We start from the raw sequence: 14,668 nt of genomic DNA, 5'->3' as shown, positions 1-14,668 counted from the left end.
TGAATAAGCCGCGCCTGTAACCGGACCACAGGTGTGTCCATAAAGCCCATAGAATCGAGCGATGTGCCATTCGGACGGTGTAATTGCGAGGCGCAGGTTGTTCCGTCGATTTATATACAAGGCGACGCAATAGTGACGACGTGACGTCAAGGTGTTCGTACCGGGTATCATCATACGTGCAAGTTGTACCCAAGAGCCCGCTGGCGATATGTGTACCAACCTGCATTATGCATCTGTGCTTGTGTTTTACCGTCCGTGCAATTGTACCCCGTGCCAATACCGTGGTAACAAAGCTCAGGCACCGACCTACACCGCTTACCGAACCTTCTTACACACCGCTGTGCGGCACGTTGGAGTGACAGTCCGTGCAGATCTATGGCCAGTAGTTTATACCCGCGTCCACTTGACTCGTGATTCGCGAGTGTTGGTATCGGGAACTCTAACGCACTCCGAAGCATGGGTGAATCATTGCCGGCTCGGCTTGGTTCGTTGCGAAATATGCGTTCGATTGCAAATCAATATCCTACCGCACCATGCCACCGCCTGTATGATCGCATCGACGACCCATCATGGCGCGTTAATGCACCGAACGATGCAATCCCGGGGAATCAAAGCCGTGAAACAAAAACTGCGGGCGGATGTGAAAATGAAAAGTTAGGAATAAAATAGCCGCCGAGGCTGCTCGGTGGATAGAAATAGAAATAAAAGGAGAAAATTTTCATTTACCGAGCACCGATCGCGCGCGGTATCGTTATCTCTGCGTTTTTATCTTCTCTAGGCTTATACACATCCGCAAACACACAAGCACCGTTCCAAAGTATTCGTCATCGAATGAGGTAACGCGATGTTGGATCGACATACCGTTGCTTTCAACCTTCGATTGTTGCGGAGAAAAGATCGTGCATGAATCCAGTAAATTGAGTTTGTATTCATAATCTCTGCATCGCCTATTTATAAACAGACACGTAAGGAGATCATGCTTGCAGAGAACTCGAGCTCAAGAAGTTTTCATACTTTGAACGTATAATCGTCGTTCCGCGACTAAATCATCAACTCCTCGCGTACATGCGGTATTTTCTAGGCATGTGTGTCACTGATGATTAAGTCCTGGATACTGCGCGCGAATATCTGCGAGGCTACGTAACGCGCGAATTTGGCACGATTCTTTTCGCACCGTGCAGCCGGCTCTCTCGACTTGAAACATGCGCAGGTATTGTGCTCGGTTGCGGAGTGATTGCGACGCGATATCGCGTCTCGGGAAAACGAGAGCCGGACATTCCATCGTACATTAGCTAAACATGTTCCGTTATCGAAGTGCAGCTTCAGCGGGGAAAAGTAATAAATGTTTACGATTTGTAAATACGGACGGGCGTCACTGAACCCACAATAAATAGATAGAGAAAGAATTAAAGCTGCGCACCTTTTTCTCAACACATTTCTAACCGCTATCTGCGTTACGCAATTTCTTGATAAAACGTTTTTTTTTTTTTTTTTTTTTTTTTTTATCGGCACCGCTTATCGCCGCTCACTCGCTATCTGAACAGCGCCAACGACGACGAACAATTATATTCACCGCTGGGTTGTTTGACGCTGAAAATATTTTCTTTCGCTTTGTAAAATCGCGATTATGACTGATATTTCGCTGCGAGAGTGACTGACCTTGCGTCTCTTTGACGCGAAAGCCGGAATTCGCAAGCTCCTTATCACGACTACTGCGTTTGTCGTTGAATCCTTGAAAATCAGGAACATCGAGACAGCTGCATTCGGGATCAATAGACTCGTCGAGCCCCTGTTTGCACCGATGCAGCTGCACCTGCCTTGTCCCATCTTCGGCGTCCTATTCAGATTATATTTGCACGCGTCTACGTCTATTGGGATCGATCGGTGCAGTAGTCGATGCAATCGCCTCGAGTTCTACCGGAGCTTGATCAAACGGGTAGAGATTCTTGCTCCAAGGCAGCGCCAGGCTGCAGGCATCGAGTCGAGTCGAGAGGCGCTTTGGTCCTGAAAGCCCGTGGATTACCTTAAGATCCTGTTTAATCAAAACGTTATTAAAGCCAGCGCGTTTATCGTCACTGATGCCGCAAACGATACGAGAATCCAGCCTAGCGATCGGTTTTAACCCGAAGCGATCATTGGCAGGAATCACGAATATCGAATTGCGAACGCACCGACATTCGGATCGTTTCTTCTCGGACTTCAAACATTCTCGTACATCTGAGGATCGACACTGTATATTTCTCTGCGGAAATAATACGTACCTGTGGTTTACGAGCATTGGCACTAACGAACCAAGAGTTATTCTTGTCCGTTGTACGACGTTGAGGATGGAAAAATCGACAAGGAAGTGGTTTTCAGCGGGGAATTTGTTTACAGCTGCATGATAATTTACATAATCTATCTTTGGAAAATCCAGTCGATGTTGAAATAATTATTGTGTCGCAATCACAGCCGGTAATTAATTAGAGAAACAGCGGAATCAGAGGCCATCCGTCGTACGCGCAAAAACGTCGACATTCACGAACTGCAAATTCCTGCCTACCGCGGTATAAGCAGCGATACGCGCGTATGAACGCGACAGAACAGCGAGCTCGCGGGAGTGGGAAACTGGGAACGATAATTACTCTGATTCATGCAATTATGCGACCGTTTCCGATACATTTATATGCATTGCAAATAACAGCGTCCAGCCGTTGCTCGGCGTACTGCAGCCGCATGGTTTCCTATTCCGGTTATAATACCGGTCGACAATGACGGCGTCCTTTTCCCTTTCGCTCTTTGCGCTCGTCCGTTTTTCCTCCGCTCGATGTTTCAGCTATTAATTCTTTTCCCGTCGTACCGATTGCGCGAAACCGCGCACTTCCGGTTCGACTGACAATAAGTGTCGAGAAGTTGTGTATAAAAGAAAAAATTTCCGTCATCGTAATGTACGAACGATCGAGCTCGGTATTCGCTACTTAATTTCATCTACATTTTCACCGCAAGACTGTTGTTAGAACTTTTTGTAGTACGGTTATTTGCGATCGGGATAAAATATCGAAACGAGCAGCAGGAAAAATGCCTTTTCGCAGTTCAAAAATCTTTAATATACGTATAACTACGTACACATGTAAGATGCATCGCATCGAGGTGTGCAGTTTGCTGAAAGGTCAGTGAAAATTTTTCTCCATTCGGTGTATTTCGAATGTTTATTTTCAAGGTAGCTGACTTCACCGCGTACCGCGTACGCTGACGGCATGGAACCGCAATTCGCCCCGACATCCTGCAGCGTCACTTGCCGATGCAGGTTCCATTCCGTAGCTGTTGGGTTCTCTCAGCGTTTCCCGGATGCGCGCATTCAATCTGACTCCGCAGTCCCGCAACCTCCGAAGGCAGGTGAAGGAGAGCAGAGCCAGTGGAGTACGTGCCGGGTGGTAAAAATTTCCCTCGACATGTGCACCAGTTTTTTTAGCCAGGAAATCATGGCTGAAATATCCTCCGCCAACGACTGATTCGCATTTTTATTGACGCATTACATCGCTATACAGTCGATGCAGCAAGTCTTACCGTCTCTATGAACTTCGATCGAACGATATCCAGAAACTCGTGGAACGGTATGTTCGTCCTGATTCCGTGAAACGCCATCGATGGTAAAAATATGACCGTCTCCTCGTTTCAGAGCGAATTCATACTTCTCATTTACCGTCACGTCTCAGGATTGGTGGTAAAACACTTTTGGAACGATCTGTATCATACGCAATGCAGCCGAAAAGGGGATGCGGTGTACAGTGCACACGTCGAGTCGGAGGAATTGCAGCGAGCGTGAAGGTAAGAGGCATACGAAAGTCCCGGAATGCCGGAGCAATGGGATTGCCTGCAAATATCGATCGGTGGCCGCCATGTGTGAAATAGCTCAAATAACCACCGAGTGCATGTGCAAATCGGTATGCGGATGCAGGGCGATGCGGCGTTCCCGATCAGGATCCTGGCTCCCTCATCATGCTGGGAGAAATCTCGCTCGGACATTTTCCGCAGGATCATCCCGACGCGAAGAGGAACCCGGGAGACGGGATCCGTAAGCAAATTCGTTCGCCTCCCGTGATTAGCGCGGCAGGACATCGTTGATCCTTCATCCTCTCGAACGATTCGTGCATTCGGCAAAATTATTGTACACGAAGGATACGCGAGATCGTGAGATTTATGGGGTCAAGTCTGAGCGACCTGTTCCACCCTTTCCCTGCAGAAGTTCCGGCTTTCTCCTCCTTCCCGCAGTCCTGCAGGGATTACATCTTCCGAGCAGTCACAGCCGCGACGATTTATCTGTTTACCCTGCCGCGCGAATACACAGCGCAGCTCGACTTCCTGCAGGAGGGAATTCTCTTGTTTATTTTTCAAACGGCTACGGCGGTACGCGAGTCGGTATACTAACGCTTCCGTTATTGAAAACGACTTCCTACCCTCCGTCAAGCCCTGCTTTCTTCTAACGGACGAAAGCTAACGGGTACGCCGGGCTCTTCGCCTCCTCTACGAAAACGTCTCGCGGCCTCTAACGTTTCGCACTTCCTGTGCCGAATCGCAACCAAGAGCTTACAGCGGGCCTCGTGTTCATAAATTATTGCTCCGGATTTCGCCTCGGCTTTATTGTGCAGTGGGTATAGGTTTCTGGCTTGTTTCAAGCTCCGGGCTCAAACGGTATAACAGAACTGTTAGCTGCCTCACCGAAGTCCAGAGGCTTCACCCTAAGCTCCAATTTTCTACTCATCTCAAAGGCTGAACAATGTGACGGAACAAAGAGATTCCGGGAAGGACATGTCTCTCGCTATTGCAGATTCGCAGGACGTGGGTATCGCGTGAATGCAGCCTCGGGCGGAAACCGGTCTGAATTTACGATCTTCAACGGAGCCCTGAACGTCCAGATGTTATTACACCATCGGGTTGATACTAGTTACGAATAAAATCCCGCAATACCACCATCTCGATGTGAATGACCTGCTGTTTGTGATCCTGTTTCAGTCTGCAGCGGTTTAATTAGCATCTCCACTCAAGGATCGGAAGGGTACTTAAACACAAACGTAAGAGGATTTCGAGGGTCTCTTCCGGAAAACTTGCTTCCAGCTTGCGGACAAGCATTTCATGTTGCACATGAGCTGCGAGTGTTCCGGTTGATCTTTGAACCGGCAATTTGAAGAACGAGGTTTTTATTTCACCTAATATCCACCTCGTGTTCGGGTTTCCGCGACCGGCTATAAACTTCATGGCTTCGTGGAAACACGACGACGTTTCCCTTGCATTATAACGTAACGCCAGATTTAATCGCTGTCAAAATTTCACGCAAATTGGCTCCAGTAGGCCTGGCCCGAACAGCTGAAAGATCGAATCAACAACGAGCATGACGACGATGATCAACGGTCAGTCTCTTCTCTTGTGACTCAGAGATCGTTACGTGGAATTAAAACGGACAAGTGGTGAGAGTCCCGTAAAACTACCTGGAATCTAACTCAGGGAACGCGGGATAAATTGATCCGGGAATCGCTGGGTTGTAAACACATAAGCGCGAGTAAGCGTGTCGATTGGCACCGGGATTTTGACAAGGCGAGTTTCCGATACCTCGATCCTTGTGGGACCTTTTTCCTTCCAGCCGACGAGGAATTTGACGCTTCCGCTCGTCATGACAGCCCCGGCCGTCGGCATCGACCTAGGGACCACCTATTCATGCGTCGGAGTATTCCAGCACGGGAAAGTCGAGATCATAGCGAACGATCAGGGGAATCGCACCACCCCGAGCTACGTGGCTTTTACGGACACCGAACGGCTGATCGGGGATGCGGCGAAGAACCAGGTCGCCATGAACCCGACTAACACCATCTTCGGTGAGACAAAACTACCCCGCAGATGTTCGACTCGGTTCGAAAGCGGACTGGAAATATCCTTGATTTCAAAACGGCGGGTGCAAATCGCTCGATCAAATCTTTCCTCGTCAAAAACTACCCCCGAGGGTGATCCTTTCCTTCCTTTATTACGACTGTTCATTTTATATTATAGTCACTTTGAGTTTCCGGGCTCAGTTTATACTTCACGGCCAGACTCCGGACGCTTATTTCATCGGTGATTTTCAAGGAAAACGTAATCTCTCTAATCTTCAAACTGTTTTAGTCCTTTTCTTGAGCAAATTGTGTTACACATACGCAAAAGATAATAGCTGACAAGGTCTTAGTGTTTTGGAGATAAACGCAATTGAATTACCGAGCAATCTGATGATCGATGGTTAAGTAATCGCGGCCTGAGATCGGCGAGATAAAGTGAGAGAAAAAAAATGTGGGCCAAGATTTAATTCAGCAAAACTCATTAGCGCGAGTTTTCAATCAATCTGTAACTCGTTACGAAACGATTATCTATCAATACAACGATTCGATCGTTTTTAGATGCGAAACGATTAATCGGGCGACGATTCGACGATGCTTCGGTTCAAGCCGATATGAAACACTGGCCCTTTAACGTTATAAATGACAACACGAAGCCAAAGATACAAGTGAATTACAAAGTAAGAAATTGTGCAGAGACGGTATAATTACTATTTTAACAATATTAATCCAAGGAGTTAAGCATGATTTATGAGCTCGTATACCTGCAGAGACGACAGAATTACGGAACGTATCTCAGACGCGTGATTCAATTTCAAGTCATTAGTTGACTCGTGATTTTGACAAGCATTTTCGACGGTAAATTATCAGATAACATTCCTGTTTGTTACCCTGCAGGGTGAGAGCAAGTCGTTTTTCCCCGAAGAAATATCCTCGATGGTTCTCACGAAGATGAAGGAGACCGCCGAAGCCTACCTGGGCAAGACAATTACAAATGCGGTGATCACGGTGCCCGCTTACTTCAACGATTCTCAACGTCAAGCGACGAAGGATTCCGGTGCCATTTCTGGGCTGAATGTCCTCAGGATTATTAATGAACCGACCGCAGCGGCGATAGCTTACGGGCTCGACAAGAAAGGACACGGGGAGAGAAATGTCCTGATTTTCGATCTGGGGGGCGGGACGTTCGACGTGTCAATTCTGACCATCGAGGACGGGATATTCGAGGTCGATAATTGCTTTCGAGGCCCGTCGGCCGCTCAACTATTACCAGAATAACTGGATTAACCCATTAACCGCATATTCCTCGCAGGTCAAGTCCACCGCTGGTGATACTCACCTGGGTGGCGAGGACTTCGACAGTCGATTGGTGACACATTTCGTCCAGGAGTTCAAGCGAAAGTACAAAAAGGACCTCTCGACGAACAAGCGAGCCACGCGCCGGCTGAGGACAGCATGTGAAAGGGCCAAGAGGACCTTGTCGTCATCGACGCAAGCCAACCTCGAGATCGACTCGCTCTTCGACGGTGTGGACTTTTACACCTCCGTAACGCGAGCTCGATTCGAGGAGCTGTGTCAGGACCTGTTCAAGAGCACCTTGGAACCGGTGGAGAAGTCACTGCGCGACGCGAAGATGGACAAGGCCAACATCGACGACATCGTACTCGTTGGCGGTTCCACAAGGATTCCGCGAGTGCAGAAACTCCTCCAGGTAGGTGTCATGGGATACCTTCCTTGTTAGCGGGATCATTTATCACTGATCGTTTTTAACGCCGTGGCAAAACTTGGTCAGGACTTCTTCAACGGCAAGGAGCTGAACAAATCGATCAATCCCGACGAGGCCGTCGCTTACGGAGCTGCTGTCCAGGCCGCCATATTACACGGTGACAAGTCCGACTCCGTCCAGGACCTCCTATTGCTGGACGTCGCCCCGTTATCCTTGGGCATAGAAACGGCCGGGGGCGTGATGACAGCCCTCATTAAGCGGAACACGACGATCCCGACTAAGCAAACCCAAACGTTCACCACGTACTCGGACAACCAGTCGAGCGTCCTTATACAAGTTTACGAAGGGGAGCGAGCGATGACCAAGGACAATAACCTCCTCGGGAAGTTTGAGTTGTCGGGGATTCCGCCGGCTCCCCGAGGCGTCCCTCAGATCGAGGTGAAATTCTTAACATGTTGCATCAACGAGCAGACCTTCGGATTCCGCGAGTCGCTTCATCAGGATCAATTATTCAGGAACTTTGTTGATCGTGTATAGTTAATGCTTCGGCTCGTTATATTCCGCTGTTGCAGGTAACGTTCGACATCGACGCTAACGGTATCCTGAACGTGTCCGCGGTCGAGAAGTCGACCAACAAGGAGAACAAGATCACAATCACAAACGACAAGGGTAGATTAAGCAAGGAGGATATCGAGCGCATGGTTAACGAAGCCGAGAGGTATCGGAGCGAGGATGACAAGCAGAAGGACAGGATATCGGCGAAGAACAACCTCGAGTCCTACTGCTTCAACATGAAGAGCACCATCGAGGACCAGAAGATCGTAGAGAAAATATCCCAGCCCGAAAGAAAGCTGATATCCGACAAATGCACCGAGGTCATCAAGTGGATGGACGCCAATTTGACCGCCGAGAAGGAGGAATTCGAGGCGAAACTCAAGGAGGTTGAAAAGGTCTGGCTTTGCCGAGTACTTCATCGGCCTACTTCCCATCCTCCTCACTCACTATCTCCTTCTTCCTTATGACCAAGGTTTGCGGACCCATCGTCACCAAGCTCTACCAAGCTAGTGGCGCCCCACCTCCTGGATTCCCCGGACCAGCAACCGGAGGTGGTAGGGATCCCAACAATCCCACCATAGAGGAGGTCGACTAACCGAGGCATTCGCTACGGTCCGTAACGCAGAGCACCGCGGTTACCGCAGTGCGGAACAACGTTCAACCCACCAACGTGCCTTTCAGCAATTCAATTACTTTTATTTTCAGCATGCCTGATCAATGTGTCGTTCATTATTTACGAATTCTATTAACGATACCGCGATTCGAAGTTCGTTTTTAAAACATTTGTCGAACCGACTGCTGGTAATGTTTCAACGGTCGGTATTCTTACCCATCGTCGATAATGTAGGACGCGGTGTCGTTTCCTGACAATCATCGTCCTTTTTTATAACAGGTTGTTTTGAATTATAATAACAATTAACGACAATACGTAATTATTCAATCTAAGGCTAGATTGTTACAATTTTATCAAACGTTATATCCGGACTCGGGATGATTATTCCGGATTAAATTGTCGGCTGAAATGTGGCGACTGATTTGATTTGTTCTCTGGATACCTCACAGATAGCGGCAGAGTTCGTTAAAAGTACTTTAACTTTGAGTCCAGACGGTGAATAGTAGTTTTGACACAAATTTCGCTTTTGTCGTTGAGATTTCGAGGTTTATCTTGAGCTCCATAGAAGACGATTGGTACGCGAAGAGAGTGAACATGATTCATCTTAAGAATCACGATAACAAGTTTCCATAAAATTATTCCTCTGCTTCGGAAACCATCCTGATATACTAAATACTAAAGGATGATAAGTATTTATTTTAGTCAGTTTCTAGTCGATTAGTTTCTATAAAGTAGATCAATATAGAGCCATTGATATGTCTTGGGTATAATTTATCTTAGATTTCCTATTCCAACTGGATTATTATGTTGGTAATTTGTGCTTACCTATTTGGTGAATCGTACTCTACCGAATCAGCAAATGAGTTTCGCCCCGCCTTGAGCCTATAATATAACTTTTATCAGATCCTGAGAGTACGACGCGACGTCGCAAAGATAATATCACGAATCGGACTGACAGGGGGTCGAGATATCAGATTTCTTCTTCACCGAAGACACGCGGCGATCTTGCGTAGGCGAGACAGGGACACATTCTAAACGATCCTGAAAAAGATTTCATCCTCGCCGTGGGAAACGAGGATTCTTTCTCTCCTTTTGACTGTACAGATATTTATTCACTTTCGTGAATCAATAACCCTCGGATCCGATTAAAATTTTCTACAAAACGCTTCGCGATAAACTGTTCCAATTTATCGGCGCCGTTTCTAGGATGCCCGTAAGGGTATATAAAATTGATAACGGCGTCGCGTGGGCGCCAGCGGGTCGAAGAGCCGTAGACCATGTGCCCCGGGGTCATCACCGAAGGTCAGTAAAGGTGTTGAGTGACGCGTCTGTCGGCCGTCGGAGACGACCGTAACCGGACTGCAGCCGCCTACGAGGATGTTATCTTTTTCCCGTGGATTTATGAGCCTCCCATAGCCTAGGCGACGAGTTTCTGCGCCGCGGACAAACCCCGAATGACGCTATTACCCGACCGCAGCTTCTCGGCTAGCCGCAGCCGTTAAACGACGGAGGCATTTGGTTGATTATAAATGTAGGTATTCGAGAGAGGCGAAGAAATGGAAGTTGAAGATTGCGATTGGGCAGCACCCCTTAAACTCGTTTGATAATTAATTGTCTGGGAAGGGTTAATATACGCCGGGTATTTTTTCGCAGAACACTTTCACCGCAAGTCATTCCTCCGCCCGATCTTTGGATTAACGTGGGTACGTAATTGCCGGTTGGCTTCTGGATTTTGGCGTCGCGTGGGCGCTCGGGTTTCATAAAACACCGGATTCGGAACCATAGTGATTTTTTCTCGTGAATACGCGCCGGGAGAGGAATCAAGGTGCCCACGTCATCCTAGATCAGTCGACGAATTGCGCAACGGGAAAGAAAAGGCTCTTCACATCCGCAAAAGGAGAGGAACAAAATGTGAAGGGTTCACGGGTGCAAGTCCTGTAACTCATTTACGACCTTGACGGACAAGCTGAAAGATTCTAGTCTCAATAAACTAACTGCTATTAAGGGGTTATACCTAATCACGAGGCCGAAAAAATCTATGTTTCAAGGATTTCTCATGAAGAGGCATGTCAATTTATTAATATGTAAATTTATATACATGTTTAGGGTAACATTGAAATTCATTCTATTTTTTATTTGTAAAAGTAATGATTTTTAAAGCTGCTATAGCCCATCTTCGGGTGCACCTTTAGATAAAGGTGTCTCGCGGTGAGCGGGATATTTCCGAACTGGGTCATCGGAAATGAAAAAACAAAAAATAATTAGTTCATATAAAGTATTATCTGGTCTTTGATCGAAGGAATAAACAAAATATTAATTTTTGAACAAAAGGGCGGCGTTGAAAAAAAGAACGTTTTTCCACAAAAATTCGTCGTAATTTGTTTATGAAATGGAAAATATTCATCGGCGAGAAAAATCCTTCGATCGAGTACTGAAAAATATGTTCGTAAAGCTTGTGTAAAATATTAAGATTGCTCGGTTCAACCGTTGCCAAAAAATCCTGTTCATCGACTTTGAATATAGTTTTGAGAAAAACTCGTTGAAGGTTTCACAAGCACTTGGAAAATATTTGTCGAATCGACATGAAATTCGTTATGCGTATACTTTAATGTACGTACATTACGAAAATGATGCTTAAAATGTCGATTTTTGAAAAATACTGACTAGGTATAAGCCCTTAATCTCATTGTCAAATTCAAATTTCCGTGTCTTGAAGAATCCGGTTAAACCGACTTACACGACCTGAATCCTAAGCCCTTCGTGTCATACAAGCATCTTCTTTGGGATTGGCAAGGGAGGCTCGTTTCCAGAGAAACGTTTCGGTCCATTTCTGACAATTCTCGGAGAATCACTGCCGTTCGGTACGTGCTGGGTGCTGGACCCGAATTTCGCGTAATAAGTGGTTCGAGTTTGGCGTATTCGGCCATGCTCGTCGTCGGGGGAGAGAAGGAGAGGTATACATACAGGCAAGTGAGTAGCGACGCCGCGACGTCGTTCGCGGCCATCTGCCGCCCACAAACTCAGCGAGACCTTTGCAGAAGATGGGATCATAAAATCGGTGAGTCCAAGGCCGCGGAGTCTGCAGGTCTCGGTAGCTGGAGGCACGAAATTTTTCGCAAAATATATGACATTACCATCGTCTGTGCCCAGGGCGCGTGCCATGTGGCATATTTGTAATTCTAATGTCAGCGACGCGGTTCGTCCTCGGGATCTCAACTATAACCGGACCGGCGTAATAGCAGGGAACGGCGAAACTGGACGTAACAATCTTAGACCGTACGTAAACATGTATACGTGTAAAAGAATAATCCCGGAGAGAAAACGTTTCGCCGAATCCTGTGACGTTCCATATTCCACGACTAGTTTGCCGCACGCAGGGCAACTTATAATTCCACCGATCATCATTTTCTAGCCACCCCCTTGTTATTCGTCACTGGCGCGTTGGACGCTAGATTTTTATTTTTCCTTTTATCACTGTTTTTATACTCGCTTCTTGTCGACGACGCGTGGCATACGATTCTCACTGCAGTCATCGGGGTGTTTATCAAATCGTTGTAAAAGTGTTGATAAGAATGAGTAATTGAATCACCTTCTTTTCACCCCCTCCGTGCATTGTAACAGCTGTTGCTGCGCACAGTGGTGCGGGAAAGGCGCGAGAGTTCTGAACGATCATCAGGCTCGTTTATGTCAGCGAATGGCGTGGCTTCTTTATACGCCTTTTTTCATCGTTCGAAAATTTATCCCAACAGATTTCTTTCATGCGCGTATCATCGAGCGAACGCTGCACTTTTACTGCCGTGTATATCAATAGTCCTGATTCCCGCGACATCCGAGCGTTCGGAGGCCCCGCTCACGCAGGGCCCGGAGGGCTCCGATGGGACTTGGAGGGCGACGGAGGGCGGCGACGCATGACACCGCGGGCCCATAAAAACTGGCGTAAAACTGTCTCACTTACGCGCAAGCCGCACGGCGGTGAATCAAGACTCTCGCCGTTCGCCTTCCTCCTCTATAATATTTATTGGGTGTTCGAGGTCCGTCGCTGCTTTTCTACCGCGACGCGACGGAAAGACATTGCAGGGAAGGAAAACGAAGAGGAGGAGGGAGAGAAAGAGGTCTGATATTTATTAGGACCTAGGACCGTGGATACCCTCCAAAATCCCGGATCCAGCAGCGTGCCTGTAACGGCGGTAACGAAACGCGTCTTTGATGATCCGAAGATGAATGAAAGAAGAAGCAGAAGAGGAAGAGAAGGAAATACTCACAAGTACGCTGGAGGACAGAGAAATAGATATATAAACGGTGGATAGAGAAAAAAGGATCTCGACTTCTTGTCGAGTTGCAGCCGAGGGCGGTGAGCGCGTTTAACGACGTCTGGTTAGCATAATTTGATAATTAAATTATTTAACAATTTAATCGCCAACCGAATCGGTCGCGGTTCTGCCGCCGTGCATACGAGCCTGGGGATAATTTCGTCCTCGTATAACGAGACGCTCGCGTAGGAGCTGATTCGCAGAGCCGCGGAGCGTCCCAGCTAATTAAGTCTTAGCGGTCCTTAAGATCCTCCGAAGGTCTCGCGTCCTTTCCTGCCGCAGTCGCACTTCGCTCTGCAAAGATGAGAGCGACGGGATCCGGATCTCTCGTAGCACGCACGCCGCCCACTCTCGAAGAGGATCGTCTTCGCCTTTGGTCCAACTTTCCCGCCGGTTTGTCGAAACGATTCGACGATAAGGCGATAAGCGGGTTTCAAGGCCGTCATATCCTCGGGTAATTCGGTGAGCCGCCTTTTGTGCGTTCCATTAGCCGCGGGGACAATTAATAGGTGTTTAATAGTGGGACTAATTAAGAAGAGGATTAATGACCCGCCCGGAGGTCGTAACTCCGCGCAAGAACTGCCGGCTGGTCCGATCCTGCGGCGGCCGCGTCACCGTGAAGACGTCTTTATACAGCCGCGGTGAGAAAAGGGCGAGACATTAGTTCCGCGGGTTTCTTTGCATCCCTAATGATTATGCGAGCCGGCGAGGTTTTCCCCGTGCTACGGAGGAAATCGTCGGAAAAAATGGCCACGAGACGGGGGGAAAAAGGGAGGCGCAATTAATCGCCGTTTAATGGTACAACTAATCAAACCAGACGTTAATTAGCTCTTCGGAACCGGATGAATCGTAATTCATAGTTTATTGCTGGATGTATGAACGTTCGCTTTTTGCGCGGGTGTTTAACCCCGGAGCTTGCGGAGGGATTGCGGTTCCCGGGAAATTCGAAACGAGCTGCTGCGGATCGGCTTCGGAATGTAATTAAGGAACGGACCGGAACTGTCCGATTCACCCCTGCAACCGGACGCGTGTAACTACGTCGGTTCGCCGTCTCGTCTCCGACAGGCGACGGTTCGCACTTTCCGCAATCACGTGAATTGTAAAACTCCCGGAACATCCGTGTAACAAACGTCCGATCCAACGGCCACCGGAGACCGAGACAATTTCGTTACACGTTCAACCGCTGAAACTCGTTAACTATCTTCCTCCGGAAAATAATCATGCCTCTGACGCTGTTACATTTCAAAATTGAATTGCGGCTGGAGTTGGTGGTAAAAATTCTCCTGCAGTCAACAAATTCGAGAGTAAATTGAGCAACAACAAAAAAACGTTGATAGTGGATGACGGGGTGAGGATATTTCAATTGTAATTGGCTAAAAATGTACAGATACGAATAGGAGGGTAGAAAAATTATACAAGTTTCCAATTTCTACTGGTTGACGGACGCGCTTGGTTCAAACGTGTATTAATGGGTGATGACACCTTGCGTACGCGAAATAAAGGGTTACTTTATCCAATTTGTTTAAGAAAAATGACTGGATAGTATTTAATTCTGATTTTCATACATGCTAATCGAATTTTTTCGATTGATTGAAATTTAACGATTTTTTTTACCGATTTTTTC

The 14,668-nt window shown here is 47.5% G+C and overlaps 1 protein-coding gene and 1 long non-coding RNA gene across 2 annotated transcripts; both read left to right on the top strand.

Moving 5' to 3' along the window:
- Positions 1–3,709: 3,709 nt before the first annotated feature.
- LOC124175321 lies at positions 3,710–5,465 on the top strand. The gene is made up of 3 exons (XR_006869139.1): positions 3,710–3,807; positions 4,993–5,173; positions 5,326–5,465. It is a non-coding gene; the product is annotated as an uncharacterized LOC124175321 (long non-coding RNA).
- A 144-nt stretch (positions 5,466–5,609) lies between these two features.
- On the top strand, positions 5,610–9,007 carry LOC124175320 (heat shock 70 kDa protein cognate 4-like). Its single transcript, XM_046555433.1, has 7 exons — positions 5,610–5,849; positions 6,402–6,520; positions 6,738–7,067; positions 7,153–7,551; positions 7,633–8,004; positions 8,139–8,516; positions 8,594–9,007. Exons 1-7 carry the CDS (start codon positions 5,648–5,650, stop codon positions 8,714–8,716), a joined length of 1,923 nt encoding a protein of 640 aa, XP_046411389.1. The 5' UTR covers positions 5,610–5,647; the 3' UTR covers positions 8,717–9,007.
- The last annotated feature ends 5,661 nt before the right edge of the window (positions 9,008–14,668 follow it).

The sequence above is a fragment of the Neodiprion fabricii genome, chromosome 2 (assembly GCF_021155785.1).
Source record: "Neodiprion fabricii isolate iyNeoFabr1 chromosome 2, iyNeoFabr1.1, whole genome shotgun sequence".
In the NCBI taxonomy this organism is placed as follows: Eukaryota; Metazoa; Arthropoda; class Insecta; order Hymenoptera; family Diprionidae; genus Neodiprion; species Neodiprion fabricii.
Note: the sequence above shows the minus strand (reverse complement) of the source record. Positions and strands in the feature narration are given on the sequence as shown.

What these genes read in the sequence shown, in the direction of transcription:
- LOC124175320 (XM_046555433.1), top strand. Translation starts at nt 5,648, where the DNA reads ATGACAGCCCCGGCCGTCGGCATCGACCTAGGGACCACCTATTCATGC. An exon ending in TCGAGGACGGGATATTCGAG is followed by an intron (nt 7,068 to 7,152) that starts GTCGATAATTGC and finishes TATTCCTCGCAG; the next exon opens with GTCAAGTCCACCGCTGGTGA. An exon ending in GAGTGCAGAAACTCCTCCAG is followed by an intron (nt 7,552 to 7,632) that starts GTAGGTGTCATG and finishes AAACTTGGTCAG; the next exon opens with GACTTCTTCAACGGCAAGGA.